The sequence below is a fragment of the Solanum tuberosum genome, unplaced genomic scaffold, assembly GCF_000226075.1.
Source record: "Solanum tuberosum cultivar DM 1-3 516 R44 unplaced genomic scaffold, SolTub_3.0 scf00127, whole genome shotgun sequence".
Classification (NCBI taxonomy): domain Eukaryota; kingdom Viridiplantae; phylum Streptophyta; class Magnoliopsida; order Solanales; family Solanaceae; genus Solanum; species Solanum tuberosum.
In genome coordinates, this window is record NW_006239058.1 from 1,355,260 (window position 1) to 1,374,994 (window position 19,735).

General features: G+C 35.5%; 4 protein-coding genes across 4 annotated transcripts; 3 read left to right on the forward strand and 1 right to left on the reverse strand.

The window, feature by feature from the left end:
• Nucleotides 1-351: 351 nt before the first annotated feature.
• LOC102606217 (uncharacterized) lies at nt 352-4,393 on the forward strand. Its single transcript, XM_006351474.2, has 7 exons — nt 352-553; nt 1,616-1,738; nt 2,479-2,817; nt 2,910-2,956; nt 3,364-3,426; nt 3,873-4,005; nt 4,088-4,393. Exons 2-7 carry the CDS (start codon nt 1,633-1,635, stop codon nt 4,099-4,101), a joined length of 702 nt encoding a protein of 233 aa, XP_006351536.1. The 5' UTR covers nt 352-553; nt 1,616-1,632; the 3' UTR covers nt 4,102-4,393.
• Nucleotides 4,394-5,050: 657 nt separating this feature from the next.
• On the forward strand, nt 5,051-6,208 carry LOC102578226 (protein YLS9-like). The gene has a single exon (XM_006351475.2). The coding sequence runs from the start codon at nt 5,172-5,174 to the stop codon at nt 5,946-5,948; it is 777 nt and encodes a 258-aa protein (XP_006351537.1). The 5' UTR covers nt 5,051-5,171; the 3' UTR covers nt 5,949-6,208.
• A 56-nt stretch (nt 6,209-6,264) lies between these two features.
• Nucleotides 6,265-9,612, reverse strand: LOC102578550 (UPF0415 protein C7orf25 homolog). The gene is made up of 3 exons (XM_006351476.2): nt 8,525-9,612; nt 7,293-7,459; nt 6,265-6,733 (listed from the first exon to the last, which is right to left on the reverse strand). Exons 1-3 carry the CDS (start codon nt 9,521-9,523, stop codon nt 6,526-6,528), a joined length of 1,374 nt encoding a protein of 457 aa, XP_006351538.1. The 5' UTR covers nt 9,524-9,612; the 3' UTR covers nt 6,265-6,525.
• A 1,607-nt stretch (nt 9,613-11,219) lies between these two features.
• On the forward strand, nt 11,220-18,820 carry LOC102578894 (asparagine--tRNA ligase, chloroplastic/mitochondrial). Its single transcript, XM_006351477.2, has 15 exons — nt 11,220-11,712; nt 11,814-11,882; nt 12,693-12,803; nt 13,914-14,018; nt 15,165-15,302; nt 15,865-15,945; nt 16,294-16,371; nt 16,522-16,590; nt 16,703-16,777; nt 16,871-16,954; nt 17,075-17,161; nt 17,276-17,371; nt 17,447-17,521; nt 18,057-18,183; nt 18,460-18,820. Exons 1-15 carry the CDS (start codon nt 11,308-11,310, stop codon nt 18,573-18,575), a joined length of 1,716 nt encoding a protein of 571 aa, XP_006351539.1. The 5' UTR covers nt 11,220-11,307; the 3' UTR covers nt 18,576-18,820.
• The last annotated feature ends 915 nt before the right edge of the window (nt 18,821-19,735 follow it).

Consider the following 19,735-nt stretch of genomic DNA (forward strand, 5'->3'; position numbering starts at 1 on the left):
TATTTTTATGTCCCTTGGTGATTAGTTCTTTAAGGGGTCCTTTGACCTTTGGTATAAAGATGCATGGGATTAGTAACACATGAATTAATAATGTAGAAACTAGTAATATAGAGATTAACTTTTATTAAGTGTTTGGTTCATTGCTTCTCACTTAATTTTGTGTTTAGTTTAAGACTTTACAAAAAAAATTCTTTCATATTATACCCTTGAGTTATTATGAGACTTTCTATTTCATTTAGCTAGTTAGGTTAAATTTTAAAATATAAAAGAAAATATTATTATTAATTTTGAGGTGTGATGTGCGGGTACGAAGATCCTTGATAGAACGTTTATTTTTAGCACAAAGATCAAAATTGATAGTATTAAAATCTATCCCAAACAGATTTATTATAAAGATAGGGACCATTTTGAAAAACTAAGTTGAGTGCGAGCCCAAATTTGAAATCACGCCGAATCCTCTTCCGCCACTTTCCGTCTCTCCCTCCGGCCAACTCCCTGTCGGCTTTGAACTCGTCGAAATCTCTCTTTCTCTTCACAAAATTAATTTTGAGATGTAAGTTCGTTCGTTCTTCTTACTCTTTTATCCCGATCCACCTCTCTACAAGTGCACTGTCTGTTACTCGAATTATATGCCGTGATTTTGATGCATTTTTGAATGCTCTGTATGTTGGTATATTTACATGCCCAATCACTTTCTTTATTGTCTTTATTTTGTGGAAATTGTACCGATTTGCCTTTATTATTCATCAATTTCTGAAAATTTTGAGCAAAAAGCCATAAAAGATGATTATTTATTATACTGGGATTTGTTACTCAATGAACTTCAATTCATTTTACAGATCCTTCTAAGTTCCTCAGCGACTGATTTCGATTTTGTAAGGTGTCATGTAAGCTTATAAACAAGAATCAGGTTGAATTGTTCCAAATTTCTTATCACTCTTGACTCTTTTTACATGAACTATTGAGAGTGTAGTATTAGACTACTCACTTGACAGCATTTATCTGTAAATAAAATATTATTATATGAACCAAGGTCCAAGAGTAAGAATTTCAGAGAATGGAATTTACCGAGTACAAATGTGTGTTGTTTCTTCATACAAATGAAAAAGGCCGTAACTCTGAATGGATTAACAATGATTTATATCGTCATCTTTTATATTTATTTTAATTGCTACAAATAGCTTAAATGTATCATCTTCTTTTTAAGCAGTTAAGGATGTTTATTTCATCTTTTATCCCATTAATAAAAGAGATGTACAATAATGTAGTCCAGCAAGATGTCCTTGACTCCACCATTATAAAAAAGAGAGTATAATCTCCTCTTGTGACTCCATAGCAATTCCACCCACTTAATCAGTATGAACCAAATAATCCTCGGGAGCGATTGTGCCAAGAAAACTGATGAAAGTACTTTATATTTAATCTACTACCAAGAACAAAGAAAGATAATTTACTAGCTAACAACTCTAGAGTAGGGTTAATTAGATCATTCTCTTTGCAGACTGTCTCGGTTTAAACATGTTTTCTGATTATAATAATTACTCATACAACATAAGTGTATGCATGCTGTCTAGTAAAAGTAATTATTAACTTGATGAGAGAAAAATGTTTTCAGTAAATTTATATATCTCCATGCCAAGACGAAGAGGAAGACCTTGCAAAACAACTGAAATTGTAAAGGATGCTAATGAAGAACAACATCAAGTGGAAATGGAAGATGATATATTCAAGCAAGAAGGTATCTTTTAAATGTGCAAATGTTTGTTCGTCTTAACATTTGAAAGAAAAAGTAAGTTGTTTATTTTTGAAAAACAAATTATAGTAAGAGGAAAACCCCAAGGACAACGGTTGCATATATAGATTGGGGTGCAGAAATCTTGAAGTAGGAAATTTTGATTTGCTTGGTTGCACTTCATATGCATGAAGCTATATTCTCTTATCCATTCTCGTTTATTTTTTATATGTTGATGTATGATATAAGTTCTCTGTGTGACCTATTTGTTCTGATATATTCCTGCAAGCCGAACAAAGAGGTAAAATATCAATTTGCTAGGTCTTTTACCTTCCATTGATGTGATACTTTTTGAAATTTAAGAGAAGGTTATGAAGATTGAAGATGCATTTCACTAGGAAAGTTAAATGTAGAAGGAAATATTTCTAGTATGTGTTTGAGTAGGAATTTTTGAAGTAAAAAGAAAGTGGATGATATTAATAGCATCACCCTTCCAAATATTTCAACTTTTCAGCACTTAATTTACACTTTTAAAACTTAGTTCCTCCAACTAATCACTTGGACAGTCAAATGATATTCGAAAACATGTAAATATGAAGTTCTTAAACATGGTTTCCCCATCTATTCTAATTTTTTGCTGTTATCTGTTTGTTCCTGATAAATTTTGATTCTCACATTACCATCATGATTGAATCTCACTGACTATGTCCTTTACCTTATTGTACTGGATCACTATCTCTTTTCAGCTGAACGTCAAAGTGCTGCTATCAGGGCTATTCGTGATGTGGAGATTGAACACTTGAAAGATATGTTGCAATTGCTGAGATCAAATTTTAGTAATGAACAGCTGCAAGTTCCAGTAATGCAATTTTTTGAGGAAAAGTTTCCAAACCTGGCTATTGTAAGAAATGAGAAAAATGGCCAGTATGAAGTTCAAAGGAAAGACAATGCTGTTAATTTAAGCATCGACCAATTTGGTGGAAGGAATTTACATGCTTCTCTTCTTCATAACCTGTCCATGGTGTACCCCGATTGCTCCAGTGCCATGCCGTCACTTGGTGGATTTGAATTCTCAAATAAATCTGGTATCTTTGAATCTCTTTTTACCCATCCTTTTATGAAAATGCTAGATACTCTAGTTTATTTCTGCTAACTCAGTTTAACAACATTTTGGCAGTTAAAACAACATGCTATGGTGTCGAAAACCTCCAGATCAAGGGATTTGTATGTTCCATTGCACTTCATTTTACTATTTCCTGCAGTTTATGTCATTCAATACCACATTTCAAGTAACTTAGGTTGCATGATGATCCCTTTTTGGCTGTATGGTTAAATTCTTGCATTTAAGATTTGGAAGTAAGAAGCATTTAGTTGGTACTTCTGAAAGCCTCTTTTACAACTAATCTTTTTGTGCTTCAGACTCTTTTTTCCTTCTTTTTTTTGTGGGGATGTGGGGTGGACTCATTTATGTCTTTGCACTGGCTCATCACGTAGCTCTAGAGGTGTCTGGTTGTTGACATTTCTTCATGCTTCTTTTGATTGAGCAATTGATGTGCCCTTGGCCCTTGCGATGATAACAATACTTGCTTAATCATTTTTGTTCCTTATTTTGCTTTATTTTCTTTCTGAAGGTCTTGGAAGAGCCATCTGACTCCCAAATGCTTGATCTGCCAGATACTCTTCAGACACCTGGTGTACGTAGCTATAATATAATTTCTTTATGGTTTGTTGTTATTACTTGTTTGCAATATCTTTTTCTCTACTTAACAATTGATTTTATTCATTTTATTCCTTTAAAGCATCTAAACAGCGGGATGATGGGTTGGGAAATATTTCATTTGACACATAGACCCTGCAGTATGAAGCACTGTTTTTCCTTATTTATTTCTCTATCTGGATGACTGCACCTCTTGGTGCCATCTTACGACATACAACATTGTTTAGTTGATCAACGCTTTAGGAACAATGCTATGTTAATAGTGGCATTACTGTACGTACGCTTGTGATGGTTCAATGAAGCGACTTTTAGATGAAACTAATTTTGTTCCGAAGTAGCATCAGCACCAGTTTCTTGTTGATGTCTCTACAAGTATTTTGTGCTAGAGACAATATTCACAGAGTAATATATTTTTGGCTACAGGCATATAATAACAGATTATCTGTTGGGATGACTCCCAAAACTTTAAGGCTGCCGAAACCTGGGGAAATGCTTCTATCTGTCCACGGCTCTCCTCTCGGTGTTTACAAGGAAGACAATATGGAAGCGATACATGGTAAGGGCCTATATGAGAGATGACTTTGGTCGTTAGGAAGTTCATTGAGAAGTACTAATACTGTGTTACTTTTTTTCTGCAGAGTCCGGAGAGTGAAGATGGATGAATTGACTCAAAGTAATTTGTTAGCGGAGGGGTAGAAGATACAGTTTATCTGATGTAATAATTTTTGATACTAGTCATGAAACTTAATCCATAATCTTAATTTTGTTGAGAGTTCATAGTGCACTTTGCCAGCCTCCTTTTGGTTCCAGCCCTTTTCTCTATTTCCTTCCCCCTTCCCTCTGACTATTTTCTGTAGGTTATGAAGCTGGAAAAATGATTATCTTTGTACATAATTTGTAAGGGTGACAAGATTTTTAGTGATTAGAGATGGTCAAGTTCTTAACTTCTGTGTAAGTGTTGGTCCTAGTTTACTGCATAGTTTTAACTGTCTGCTTTTTGATCTTTCTTGCAAACCAGTCTTCCTTGAGTTGAATTATGAATGATATAGAATCATACAAGTTGCAAATGAGCTTGATTTAAGAAACAACACGAATTTAACTACCTGGAACCTAAACAAAAGCAAAGTCAACTTTGCTAGTCGATGTAGATAATTTCTACAACAATTGGGGTTTGCGTATACTCTATCCTTTTTAGACCCTGCTTGTGGGATTTCACTGGGTATTTGTTGTTGTAATTAACTACTTCAAGCTAAGGATCTCAAAGCTAATCAGTACCTTTAAACCTTTTTTTTTCCTTTCTGTAAATTGATGAATGTAAATGTGTAAGAATATTACCACCTTCATATAGACGTGGATGTCTAGGTTAATTACTTGTAGGTCAACTAAAAGAGTAAAGTTATATTGTTTATGGTTGATTCTCTACTTAGATTTGCTATGAGTCATTAAGCAGTGAGAACAGAAAATAGTCAAAGCTCTTCATATAGCTGACCTACTTTGTTTCTCCTCTCAACAGTTTTCTTGTTATTAGGTGAAATAGGCCAAAAAGTTTCCTACCTCCATCTTCTCTTGGGATATTTAATTAACTAAACTTCAAATATAAAACAACATATAAGTATTTTAACTTATAAATAATAGTATACTGCACATTACGTGAGAGAGGTTCATTTGTAAGTTGTTGATCAAAAGCAATAGCGTTCTGTGTTAAGTAACAATTGACAACAAATGACAGAAAATCAAAGAATTCATCCAGTTGTGGACATGGAAGCACCACCACCAACAAGAACAACACGTCCTTTAGTGCCTCGAGGCTCGTTTAAATCAGAAAAAGGTGATCCAACGCGGCTTCAGCAGCCAACAGTGAACCAGCCATTCAGACGTACCGTTCCTGTAATGTATTCAAGACCACCCACTAAGAAGAGAAGTTGCTTTTGCAAATGCATTTGCTGGACAATTAGCCTCATCATACTCCTACTCATCATTATTGCAGCAATTGCTGGCATTCTTTACCTTGTTTTCAAACCAAAAATCCCTCAGTACTCTGTGGACAACCTCAGAATATCAGACTTGAGGCTAAATTTCGACATGAGCCTCTATGCAAGATTTAATGTCAGAATCACTGCTGTGAACCCAAACAAGAAGATTGGAATCTACTATGAGAAAGGAAGTCATTTGAGTGTGTGGTACAAGAACACACAGCTCTGTAAAGGGTCTCTTCCCAAGTTCTACCAAGGTCATCAGAACAGAACAGTACTCGACGTGGCCTTAACTGGGCAATCACAATATGGTAATACATTGATGTCTGCAATTCAAGAGGCAGCACAAACTGGAAGAATCCCATTAGATCTTAAGATTCAAGTCCCAGTTAGCGTTAAACTTGGGAAGCTCAAATTGAGAAAGGTGAAAATATTGGGAGATTGCTTGCTGATTGTCGATAGCCTCTCTACTAATAGTTTGGTCCGAATTAAGTCCAGTACTTGCAAGTTTGGATTGAAGCTCTAAAAGCTTCAGCATTGTATTCAACATGTTTGTTAGTATTTAATTTAGACTTCTAGTTCAGTTGTTGTGTATTTTATTTTATTTTTGGGATCTCTACTCTTGTTAGGAGATTTCTATTACATTCATCTTCATTATTCATGTTCATAAGCCAACCATTGGCTGTTGGTTACAATTTGGTTATGCAGCTTTAATATAAAGTTATTTATTGCAGAAAAAAATATAGCGCATGGCTTTTGTTCTTCCAAAGTAGATTATGTGTTGCTACTTGCTCCTACTTGACACTTGTATCAAGAAAGAACTAACTGCAGATGGCAGAAGATTAAGATAACTGAGGCCCCATATTTTATTACCAAAGTAGCATCATACAAGCTAACATGCAAAATGCCCATTAGAACATTGTGCTAGTCTGATATATACATGTGTAATAGCCAAGCAAGTTTCACAATTTCCTAGTTCAAATGACGCGTCACACTTGGGTATCTCAACATCTCTTTTCGCAGAAAAGTTTCAGTTCCATTAAGCCAATGTAGCCTCAGGATTAGGATCAACATCTGTTTTCAAATGCCATTTGCCAAGGGGATTAATCACCGATCAAGGCTCGTGGTCTATGCTCTATGGTAAACAAGGACATTCCTGTCTGTGAAACAGCTCTGGCAAATGCCATGTTTGCAGTTATAGTAGGAGCATGCCAATAATCACCAGTCCCAAAAGCTACCTTGTTTTTTAAAGCCAATTTTCTGGTTGTTGGAAGGCTCATTAGCCGTTCTGACGGGCAATCAGGCACAACCCTGTTTGAGTTAATCAGATGATCAGCATATGGAGTTTAAGTAACTAGTAAAACTATAAAATTAAATCTAAGAACAAAAGAAACATGGAGATGGAAAAATTCCCAGTGCGACTCTTAACAGGTCTGAGGCAAGTGTTACTAGCTTACTACAATGTACCATCACGAGATTCAGGTTATTTTACTATTTGGCATCAGATTTCAAAGAACTAAGCCGTTGTAACAGACTGACCAAAGGACCATGCCAGCAAATCTACAACAATTACTGAATAAGAATAATGTTTAAGAAGCAGCAGAGTTGCTAACAAAAGTTTACTGGGACCTAAAATTTGGAAGTCATAGCAAGACAAACAAAACACCTTCAAATTTATCTTGTAGGTTATTTAGAAGTCAGATTAGAGGATGGCAAGCCATTCATATTTTTCTTCCTGTTTCTTTTCTGGAGGTAAGAATGGGGAGGGACTGGCAGAGCATGTACTGTTGAATGTAACGATTGTTGCAATAAAGTTGTAGGAAAATAAAACTTGATGTAAGAAACATATTGAAATTTATCAAAGTTTCACCTAAGATGATTCAGAAAGTGCTCTGCTCTAGACTTCTCTTTAGGCCCACCACACATTGAAACAAGCTCCTGAAATTCTGAACAAACACTTTCACAAACTACGCCTCGCTTTTGCAATATAGAAGGCATCAGCTCCATGTGGATTGGCTTCTTAATTTCAGAATTCACCTGGTGGAAGCCAAGTCAACAATAAACCAAAGAATGTTACTACAATGTTCGCCAAATGCAAAAGTACAGTGGTTAAGCTAATAGTATATGAGTCTTCGCAGTTCATATATAAAGTGATTTCTTTAGGACTGAAAACAAAAGGACCACAGATATAAGCAGTTGATCATTTCCAACTCACTACGAATTTTAGTGCTTTGAGTCACACTATTGACTTCGCAGAACAAGGAACACCAAAACTAGCAATTTGTAATGCTTATGTATTTCAGGTAAAATTATTGCATGGACCATCAATTGAAGCAGAAGCATAGCATAACAATAACCAGTTCACACACTCGGTGCTCTGCCAATCCAATAGTGAGGTTTTGTGAAACCACAAACAATAAGATGATGGAACGGGAACCTTGGTGTAACTGGTAAACGTGCTGCCATGTGAGCAGGAGTCACAGGTTCTAGTTGTGAAAACAGTCTCTTGCAGAAATGCGGGTACGGCTGCATACAATAAACCATTTGTCTGGCCCTTTCCTGGACCCCATGCATAGCTGGATCTTAGTACACCAAGCTGCTTTCTTTTTTTACAAACAATAAGATGATGTGGCATGAGACTGCAATTTGTTATTAGTCGCTGTAGAGGCAACTGATGTACATATTCTCATAACAAAATTGTTTAAATCAACCAGCGTCATGTAAGTCATCTCTGGCTTTAAAGCCAGTAGATCTCTCATACGAGTCTCTGGGGTATGTTAACTCTATAAAGCAATCAAAATGAACAGAGAAACATTAAAGAAACTCTCCATGTTGGAGGTCTCAAGTTCAAAACCCCTTGCCAGCGAAAGCAAGGGGTTTGCCTTCTGGGTCGAGCTCGTCGCACCAAGTTTGCCTAGTGCGGTTTACCTCTCCTATGTGGTTTGCAAGCTATTGCATAGGAGAGGGGGTTTTACCCTGTGCGCACCCAAAGGGTAGCGGCTGTGGGTTTCCCTTGTCATAAAAAAAAAAAAAATAATTTAAACAGCGTTCGAAAAATTTAACATGGAAGGATTCCAGAAATTTTAAGATAAGAGGTTTCACCTGTCCAATCATGAACTCATAATTGACCTTGAACCGGCTTCTCAGCTCACTCTCTGGAGTAGCCAGAATTCGATCAATACCACCATTACTAATCCCGGACACTATAGCAACTAGTGCTGTTGTATCAAAATTGACCAATTCAGCTTCTTCAACATCTAAACCGGACCAACTCCTCAATGCTGAGACAAGAGCACAGAAAGAATCACCCAAATTTACATCTTTACTAGCATCATCACTATGCAGCTTCCCTAAACTCCCAGAAAGGTCTGTTAATGTTTCCCCATCTTTACCCTGCAATTTAACATCTCTACTAGACGAAAAAGAACCAACCTTTATTTCCAAAATACACGCCCTTTCAAAAGACCTCCCCAGTACACTTACCGAATCCTCATCCTCTAATTCATCATAAAACTCACAATCAAAATCACAAAACCCAAACCCCAGATCAGTAGCTCCAAATTCCCCTCGAAGATCCTCAAGAATGCAACTTTGAAGTCCATTTGAGAAGAAAAGGATAATAGAACTAGGCCTCACCGTAACAGACGACTCTGAGGCAGCAAACATGAGTTCTACGATTTTGCTTCTTAAACCCTTGCAATTCCTAATTTTCTCCGAATCTTCCCAAGAAATGTACCTGGGGTTTCTATCTGACACTATAAACCAAATGGGGTTTCCATTAAAAGAGCAAATTACGTCGATATAAACGCTCAGTTTCGACGATATCGAAATGGGTTTGCAGACCCGTGAAACTGCCGTTACTAGTGGGTGTTGAAGAATGTGAACAACTGCTTCAAGATACCCAATGTTGGAGCTGAGTTTGAGAGATGAATCGTTCTTGGAGAGGGAAACGCGGTTGAGGAAAGATAGCTCAGAATTGATTAGCCTGAAAAGGGTAGTCTTCCATGAGGATTGTTGAGTAGTTGTAAAGGTTTCAATTCGATTTTTGAGGGCTTTACATCTCCTCTTGCCTTCTTCCACTGCTCCTTCGTCCCTTTCCATCGAGTTCAGCCTTCCCTTCCTCCGCCGTGAATCGCCACAAGATTGTTGTTCGTCGTCATTTGTACCTGTTATATTTTTGGGACTTGGTTTATTTTGATTTTAAATTTTCTAAAAATAAACAAAATAAATTGGTATTTAACAAAGGCCTAACACATAACCATGTCTATAATTTGATCAGGTAATTTTTGAATGTGCATAAATAATATTTAAATTTATACAAAATGAAATAATTAGACACATATTTTATGTGATCATTTATGTGAAATGCTATCGCTTGTTTATACGAATTCAAGTGTTTACCTGTAATGCAATCAATTTAAAGATATATTTTACATTGCTTAAACACAAGACATTTGATAAAATAAAGATATATTATTAATTTCAATATATAATTGGTCATATGTTGAAAGATATAACCTTCTTAAATTATTAATTTGTGTGATGAACTAAACATTATTCTCTTACAGCTAAATAATTGATTAAAATTAACATTGGCCATGAGTTTTTCTTCTTTTATTTACTAAATATTTTTTTCTTAAAAAATTATTGTATCTACGTGAGAAAATGACATAAATAATCTATAACTATAAGGGGTCGTTTGGTGTGAGGGATAATACCAAATAGTTCCGGGATTAAATTATAGTAAGAGTAGATCTAAAGTGGTCTTTTAACTATACACTTAACGGATTTAGTCATTTAACTATTCAAAAACTTATCAGCTTTGGTCCCTTAACAATACACTTAACGGTTTTAGTCCCTTAACTATAAACTTATCGATTTTAGTCCTTTAAATATTAAAAAACTTATCAGATTTGGTCTTTTGCCATTTAAAAAAAAATACAAATAGCTTAGGTTTATATTAATGAAATCCATACCTCAAGAAATTAAATCCTTTAGCAATTTTTTCTATTGTTTTTCTCTCTCCGCTACTTTTTCTTCAAATTAACCAAAGAACTTTAACCTTAACGATTTAAAATAAAATTCACGAGGAAAGAAAATATAAGTCATAATTTTATTCAACAGAGGATAAAATGAAGCATATTATTGCTACTAAGGACTTGAATATGCTAAACTTTACTATAAAAAGAAAAAAAAAAGTATTACCCGTTAAATCCAAAGTTTGTACTCCAACGACTTTATTGAACGGATTTTTTTTTTAATAGTTCAATTTTATTATTCTATTCATTTTATTTTATATAAAAAAATTGAGTAAATTAATAAAATCCGCACTGATTAGCATATTCAAGTGCGGAAGTCATTAACAACAATTTTATGCTTAATTTTATCCTCCATTGAATAAAATTAGGACTTACATTTTTTTTTCCTCATTAATTTTATTTTGAATCGTTGACGTTATTGTTCTTTTCATAAGAGTAGTTTGAAGAAAAAAGAGTTGTGATAGAGAAACAACTTAAAAACTCGGTTAAAGATTTTATTTCACGAAGATTTCCATTAATATAAATTCAAGCTATTTGTATTAAAAAAATGGGTAAAGACCAAACCTGATAATTTTTTGAATACTTAAATGACTAAAATTGATAAGTTTATAGTTAATGAACTAAAACTGATAATGTATAGTTTTATAATCAAAACTAATAAATTTTTAAATAATTAAAGGACTAAATCCGTTGAGAATATAGTCAAGGGAAGGGAGCATTTTAGACTATTACATTTAATTTCTATCTACGTCAACCGGGTTTGTATTCTGAGCGGATATCCGGATATGGGGCAGTAAAAGACCATTGGCAGTGATAGCATTACTCAAAAAGACTTAGCTGAAAAAAATGGCTGGTGCTCTGTCTCCGGCCACCACCCTCCGCCTTAAACCCTTCTACGCCGTCCGGTTCTTCACTCATTACAGAAGACCTATCAAAGTCTTAAACCCCAATTTCTACTCATCATACCCTCCAAAGCTGCATCCAACACCCTACTTGAGCCGTCGACGGAGCTTTTGCTCTGTGGTTTCCGCCGCTATTTCATCCGGAGAAGCAGTTGAAAGACCCAAATTTGAAAATATTGAGACAAAAGAGGGTGTAAAAACTGAACAAGTTAGGGAATTTCGGAAAAGGTTGAGGGTTGCGGACATAAAGGGAGGGCCTGAAGAAGGTTTGGACCGTCTTGGTGAGACTTTGGTGGTTAGAGGATGGGTTCGCACGGTTAGGGCTCAGAGCAGTGTGACGTTTATTGATGTAATGTCATAACTTGCAACTGAGGAGTTACCTCTTCTTCTTTTTTGGCATATGTAATGATTTGAGATTGCTAATTTTTGGCTGGTTTGTCTAATGTGCAGATTAATGATGGTTCTTGTCTTTCAAATATGCAATGTGTTATGGGTTCTGATGCTGAGGGTTATGATCAGGTACTGACTGTTTGTAGCTTACTGTGTGAGTGACCAGCTAGCTTAAAGTTGTTAGAAAATACATTTTAGTTTACATTTTGTGCTGATTACTTATTATCATTAGCTCATGTGCAAATTTTTTGGAGGTAAATGAAGTCCATTTCAAAAAGAGAAGTTGTGCATAAATTTTGGAGTACATTTTGATATCTGCAGAGTCACATATACTAATTTATATTTGAAAGAAACAAAACAAGTGTAGTTTGCCCCTCAGGAAAGGTGATTACTTTTACCGATTGGTGCAAGTATGAGGGGTTCAATGTTGAAGGAAAGGTCTTTCTGAAGAATTGTACGATTTAGCTAACTCATACTTAGACATTGGACACGGTCTGCAAGCACGCACTTAGAAAGTCACTTTCGTATTTTTTTGTGGGTGTCAAACCACATGCCATGCCCCTTGGATAGCCATTCTTGGAAATTTCTATTTTTTATGTGATTGGAAGCAGGTTAAGGTGTCATGCATGTATTTTCTCGGGTACTATTTTGCTTTAGGCTCTAGATATTTTTCTGTGTATGCTAGTTCCAGAATGCACCTAGTGGAACTTGAGATTATGAAAAAACATGGATGTAAATATCTTTTACTGATCATTTTCTTTTTATTTTGTTCTTTCTTAGGAAGATAACATTTAAGGCTCCATATTTAGCTGTCTCTCCCTAACTTGAGAAAAATCATAGTCATAGACTTGGATTCAATTTCATGGGGTTTTCAACTTGGTTGACTTGTTTGTTTCAATCTACAATGCTCGTTTACTTTGTTCCACACATTTCTTATAGGTGGAGAATGGCTTAATTTCAACTGGTGCATCAGTATGGATTGAAGGTACTGTAGTCAGCAGCCAAGGGTCAAAGCAGAAAATTGAGTTGAAGGTTCAGAAACTTGTAGTGGTAAGGACTTTGTCAATTTCATCTAATTGTCAATGCTTTAAGCTTATGAGTTTGCTTAAACATCCTTACTTCTAAGGGTATTTTTATTTTCTTTTGATAACAATCCTTACAGAGCATCTACCTATGACAGGGAATTCTTGACTTAGTTTTTTTCGGAAGAGAGGATATGAGAAGCAACTAGATTATAAGATCCTAAGAGGAACTATACACGTACATAATAATACATCTTCTGCCTCCAAATAAGCTTATCCATATTGTAATTTTAGATGTTGTATTTGTGTATTGCATTATTTTTATAAATCACAACATGTGCATTAGTTATTGAAATGTATTTGAAGTTAGATGATGTTCATGGTCTTCCAGCAGATCTCGAGACTCCACCAGCGAGTAGAGTGATATAGTTAACTCCGTGCCTACTTGAATCTTTCACCAAGAATTTCAATATTGCTGCAACTTTTTGCCCTTAGCTAATAACTACTCTGATCACATGCCAACTCCAACAATTTATTTATAGCTTGTTGAACATAGTTATTGAGAAGGTTCAGGGGGAACTGCTATGGTGGTTCAAATTCTTTCCTGTACTAGCTCGGAATAAGATCAACTCCCTGAACAGATTTAAGAGTTCAACATAGAGCATGGTATAGAGAGAACGAGTGGGGGTGGGAGGGTACAGTCATCAAAAGATCTCAGTGCTTATGACATTGTTTTATGGCTTGCTAGATGCCAAAGAAGAATTTGTCATTTATATTAGGCTACCAGCTTATGAATGATGAATTTGATACCATAGTTTGCACTTTTTTTTTAACTGACTTGAGAATTTTGAACCCTGGAACTAATTTCCTGTCAATCCTTCATTATCTATGTATAAAATGAGTCAAATTTGTTGGAAACAAATGGCAGAAACTACAAGGACACTTTAGCGGCTCCATTTAGATAAATTTCAAGAAGCATGCTTATCTTGCCCACATAGTGCCATTTATAGTCAGAAAATTGGAGTGTTTGCGTAGTTCTCATGTTTATCTAATTGTTGCCTATGTTATGACAACAACAACATACCCAATGACACTGTCCATTTAATCAGTAGGTTTGCTCTTGTTGGTTTGCTTGCAGGTTGGTAAAAGTGATCCTTCTTTCCCCATCCAGAAGAAAAGGGTCAGCAGAGAATTCTTGAGAACAAAGGCTCACCTTCGCCCTCGAACAAACACTTTTGGTGCGGTATGAGTTGGGATAGTTGCACTTTGTCATTTCTAGTTTTCAATTTTTTCATTTTGTTTACCTGTATTCTCTTGGGAGGTTTTGGAATATTCATGTAGTTTGGTAGGTAAATGATGTTAATTGCATGTCATTAGGAAGTATTCTATTTGGTCTTCCATACAATAAGTTTGTTTGTTAGTTTGGTAGTAAAATGATGTTAATTGCATGTAATTAGGAAGTATTCTATTTGGTCGTCCATACGATAAGTTTGTTTGTTTACCTTGCCTCCAAGTGGTTATTGATATGCCCCTTTCTATTTGACATACTTACAAATCAATTCCCTATTATAAGAAAAATTAGCTAATTGACCTGTAATGGTTTAAGAAAGAAAGAAAATAATTACTTTCTCTACATCCATTTTTCATGATAATTATATACATTCCTGTTTATATTTATGGTTGCCGCTGCAGCCTGTGATCAGTTGATGCTAGAACCAAACTACCTTTTCTGTTTAGCCCCTTCATCCTTTTTCCCTTATCTGTATAGCCATCAGTTTCAGATCTCATATAAGTACCAAAAAGGTAAAGGTTTCTTTGGATCACAGTCCAATAATGACAAGAAAATGTAACTAGTGATGTGGAATAAATTGTAGAATAGTTACAATAAATCTTGTGCAAATATATCACATGGGGAAGCTATTTTTCTAGTTCTTAAAATTCTCAAGGTTCTTGTCTAGTTGTCCTTTTCTGAGGCAAGTAATACTGATTCTCTATTTGACCTATTAACTTACATTGTCCGAATCCCCTTTTTGTGGAGATGTCAAATTATTGGTTTACTATTAGGTGGCACTCAGCATTTCTTGTGAAGCTAGTACAGGGTAGTTGGGTAGCATTGATCTTGCTAATGAAACCACAATGGGTTTGGCATTTTGAAAGGGTAATTTGTCTTCTATCTACAGCATTAGACTTAACGTGAAGGAGTGATTAACTTGACTAGTGAAATCACCCATGGGATATAAATTCTTTGGGAGTTAAAATCTGCATGCGTAGAAGCCATTGCATTTCCTGTGTTTGATAGATTTCTCTGTTTCTATGGATGCAAACTTCTATTATAAGACGATATCCTTATCTTTTCCGGTCCCTAATTTGATATGTCAGCTTCTTTTAGGTTTCGAGGGTGAGGAATGCTTTATCCTATGCCACACACAAGTTTTTCCAAGAAAATGGCTTTGTTTGGGTCTCAAGTCCAATAATCACTGCTTCTGATTGTGAAGGAGCTGGCGAGCAATTCTGTGTTACTACATTGGTATGTATTGTTGATTTAATATGACACATCATCTATGTGGTCTTTTCCAAAATTCCCAATTGGTGGTCTAGCACAATTTGTGCCTTCTCTCTTCACATTAATTATCTCTTCTAAGAACTAAGAAAGGGAGGAAAAGAGAAACAAGTAACAAAGCTCTAAACTTGGTTGACGGTTAAGAGGATGATGCATTGAAAGATCAAAAGTCTACATCATGTTACTTTGCATTGTCATATTGTTGTTTAGACTGTTTAACACAAAGATTTAAAGCTTAGTCTACTTCTAGTCTTGTTAGTCTTGCGGAAATAATGCTTTTATTTGTCTTCTATTAGATATATAGATAGTTTCTTATGGTTAACTTTGTCTTGGCCTCTTTCTTCTTGATTAATTTTTTTTCTTGCTACTGTGCATATAACTTTGCAAAATATAAACGTTATTTGACTCTTTTTAATTCTTTCAAATCCCTACAATACTTTGTTAGATTCAAATATCTAAGTAGAACTTTCCTTATATTTTTTTTTATGAAATATCTCATGCTTGAGTAAGATGTTTATTTGCCAAACAGATTCCAAACTCCAACGAAGGTGGAGATTCACCAGTTAGTGCTATTCCTACTACTGAATCTGGTTCTGTTGACTGGTCACAAGTAAGCCAAATCATCAAACAGGGTGCTTTGCCCATTTTAGAGTGAATTCTATTAGCTAGCAGTTTAAGAGCGTGTTTGGATTGGTGGCTTATTTACATAATAATAGCTTTTAAGCAGTTTTTTAGTGTTTGGGTGAAATAAACACTGCTTTTAGACACTTGTTTTAAAGCCAAAATAACAAAAATAATTTAAAAGTTATAAGCCCATCCAAACAGGCTCGAGTCTGTTTCTATCCTTACAAGCAATGTGAACTTTTAAATTTCTGAAAGTTAATAGGTGCATGCATTTGATGTTGGATTTCTGTAATAACTGTCTAGTTAGTTCTTGTAAATTGCATCCGTGTTGCAGGACTTCTTTGGGAAACGAGCATATTTAACAGTGTCTGGGCAACTCAATGGTGAAACATATGCTACTGCGCTCTCCGATGTAGAGTCTCCTCTCATTTTTCAGTTTCATATGCTACTGCCTTCTCTGGCTTGTAACCATTTTTCCCAACTTAATCTTTTGGACACAGAATCCTTCATGCTTTTGTCTTCATTCTTTCATATTCTAACAATGTCGACTTTCGGTTTTCAGATCTACACCTTTGGCCCTACATTCAGAGCAGAAAATTCTAACACTTCCAGACACTTAGCCGAATTCTGGGTAAGCTTATACACTATAACTGATAAAACATAGTGGAACTTCTTTGTATATTTCTTTCCATATATGTGGACAGAAACCAATAAAATGTTGACACCAAGTTCTATTGTGTAAGATGATTGAACCAGAACTAGCTTTTGCGGACTTGGATGATGACATGGCCTGTGCTACTGCCTATCTCCAGTATGTAGTATGTTACTTTTCACATCTCGCTGTTCCTTAGTGAATATTTACTACTTTGTTCTCACAACTAGACTTTTGCATTGACGTATCTGCTTGGAAGGTGCAATATGTGTTGGAGAATTGCAAAGAAGATATGGATTTTTTTGACACTTGGATTGAGAAAGGGATCATCAATAGACTTACCGTATGAATTTCTACGAATTTGATGTGTTTTCTTCTCAACGTGTTCTCCACAACGCTGGGGTTCTATACTCTATAGTGTGCACCTAATAGTTGGTCTCATTGTTGATCATATGCTCCACAGGATGTTGTTGAGAAGAATTTTGTGCAGTTGAGTTACACTGATGCTGTTGAGCTTCTATTGAAAGCAAAAAAGAAGTTTGATTTCCCGGTAGGTGTGCTTTTATTTGCATGCTTTCTCACATTCAGTTTTTGGCCAATCTCTCTCCATCCATACTTCTGTTACTTCTCCTTAAATTGTAATGGCTGCTTCTGCGTATGGTAGGTGAAATGGGGATGTGATTTGCAAAGTGAGCATGAACGATATATCACCGAGGAGGCTTTTGGTGGTTGTCCTGTGATTATTAGAGACTATCCGAAGGTTTAACTTCCTACCTGCATTTATTATGGAAGCTGTAGGGGACTTCAGCTAATTGACGGTGTTCCATAATTTCAGGACATCAAGGCATTTTACATGCGGCAGAACGATGATGGAAAGACTGTTGCAGCCATGGATATGTTGGTACCTCGGGTAGAGTCCATAAACTTAGTCAATTCTTTACTTGTCATGGATATTTTTTCTTTTACTAATCGAACAAATGTAGAGTAAATTGTTTTTTCATTAGTTATTACTTATTTACACTAAAATAGACATCTCACATCAGATAAACCATCTCTTTTACGCATAGCTGTTTCCTATTTTTATCGTCTAGAAACTGATGAGACATGGAATCCTACATTTAAAGGATGGTCATGGATACCATCTCCCCACCCCCACCCATTATCATGAGATGGGAATTCATGCGAAACCCAATAATATTATTCATAGCAAGAAATGCTCGTGTATGAATCTGAATCCCGAGCAAAGTCAATGTCGTACAGGTTGGGATTGCCAGGAACCCACTAACATTTTTCTTTTGTGATGCCTGACTGTTAACTGTTGTTTCTAGGTGACTTAGAGGTCCAGATTCCATTTATTTGATAAAGTTGAACCAGTCGAAGTGATGGACAGGTCTGACATATAATATTGTTCTAGCTCAATGTCTCAAGGTTGTTTTCTTCTTCAGGTTGGGGAACTTATTGGTGGAAGTCAAAGAGAGGAACGCCTTGAATACCTAGAGGAACGTTTGGATAACATGAACCTCAACAAAGAAAGCTTTTGGTGGTATCTTGATCTGCGACGTTATGGTTCAGGTGATTTGAGTTTGTTAAATAAATTTGGTGTTTTCTTGCTTGAATTTGTCATCATTCATAAAGTTCAAGAACTTTTGCATTGTAATGCATGCACCTTATTCTTGATCCAACTTTCATATTGCTAAATTAAATTTGGCTGCAACTAGCCTTCAAGTAGTTACCCTGCCTGCAATACCTTTATGGTATAAATGCTGATTTTCCAGATTTTCATCATGTTATAGTCTTTCATTTTCGGCATAAGATTATAATTGGACATCTCCTTTTCTTATGCTGTAGTTCCTCATGCTGGATTTGGACTAGGCTTTGAAAGGCTCGTGCAATTTGCGACTGGAATAGACAATATCAGAGATGCAATACCTTTCCCTCGAACACCCGGCTCTGCAGAGTTTTGACTTTAAAAGGGTACTTCTCTTGATGTACCTTGATAAAAAATGAATCGGTCCAAAAAGGTGCAATGTCACCAATACTACCTTCTGTAATCCGTTTTTTTGTCTTTTCACTATTCATTCATTAGATAGATTTTGTAGAACGTGTTAAAATGATGGAAGTTATAGTCATTTCTGGGAAATAATTAGAGATATGGAACACACCAAAAAATTGTGTTTTCATAAAACCTGATAAGTTGCAGGGTTCCCAATGTAATGATGCCATTTAAAGGCTTTTTTTTTTTTTTTTTTGCTATTATGTAATGCACGGTAGACACCGGAATTTTTTTAATTAAAAAATAGAAAAGAAAAACAGCTTGTGTGATTAAAGCTGGTTAACTGGTGAGAGTTAGAAAATCGAGTCTAACTGTGGTTTTACTGTCAAATCATCAGCCTTTGAGCAAAAACTTTTTCTGTAACTTATGGGTCCAACATAATTAACTCATTGTTGCAGTAGCTGTGGTTCATATATTATAAGGTGTATTTAACTCTGCATCACTCAAATGCAACATTTTAATAGCGGAGCTCACTCGTGGAGAAGGGCTCTCGAGAATATATTTTTTCGAGTGTGTATCTTTATTCAATAATACTAAAAGCTTGTGATTTCCAGCCCTCCAGCAGTTTGTTCTGTCATACACTTGCTGAAAACTGTTAAAGAGTCGTAAATTATTCTATCTATCCTCTTGTTCTGTTTTGTGCAAAAGTTGAAATGAAGTCACAAGTTTTCCAGTTTATACCCAACACCAAAACAAAGGGAAGAAAATGGCTTTCTCATCTCCCTCTTCCTTTTTCCTCTATTTATTGCCATTTTCCATTCTTGTTTTCACTAGTTCCAAGCATAGGATGAAAATTTTCTATTTCTGCAAGAACTTGAGTATTCTACATTTTTTCAAATGTGCACTCAATTAATAGCTATTATCTCAAAAAGCCGCATTTCTTTTCTATTCCAGTTTTTTCAACAAAAGGAGCAACTTTCTGAGATAATATCTATTAGTTGAGTGACCATATGAGAAATCTAACTCTGATTAAGAGTCGTTGCCAAAGAAATCTTACAAGGAAGAAAACACTTTTCTGAACTCTCCCTTACTTTTCATGTCTCTTGCTTTCACTAGTTTCAAGCATAGGAT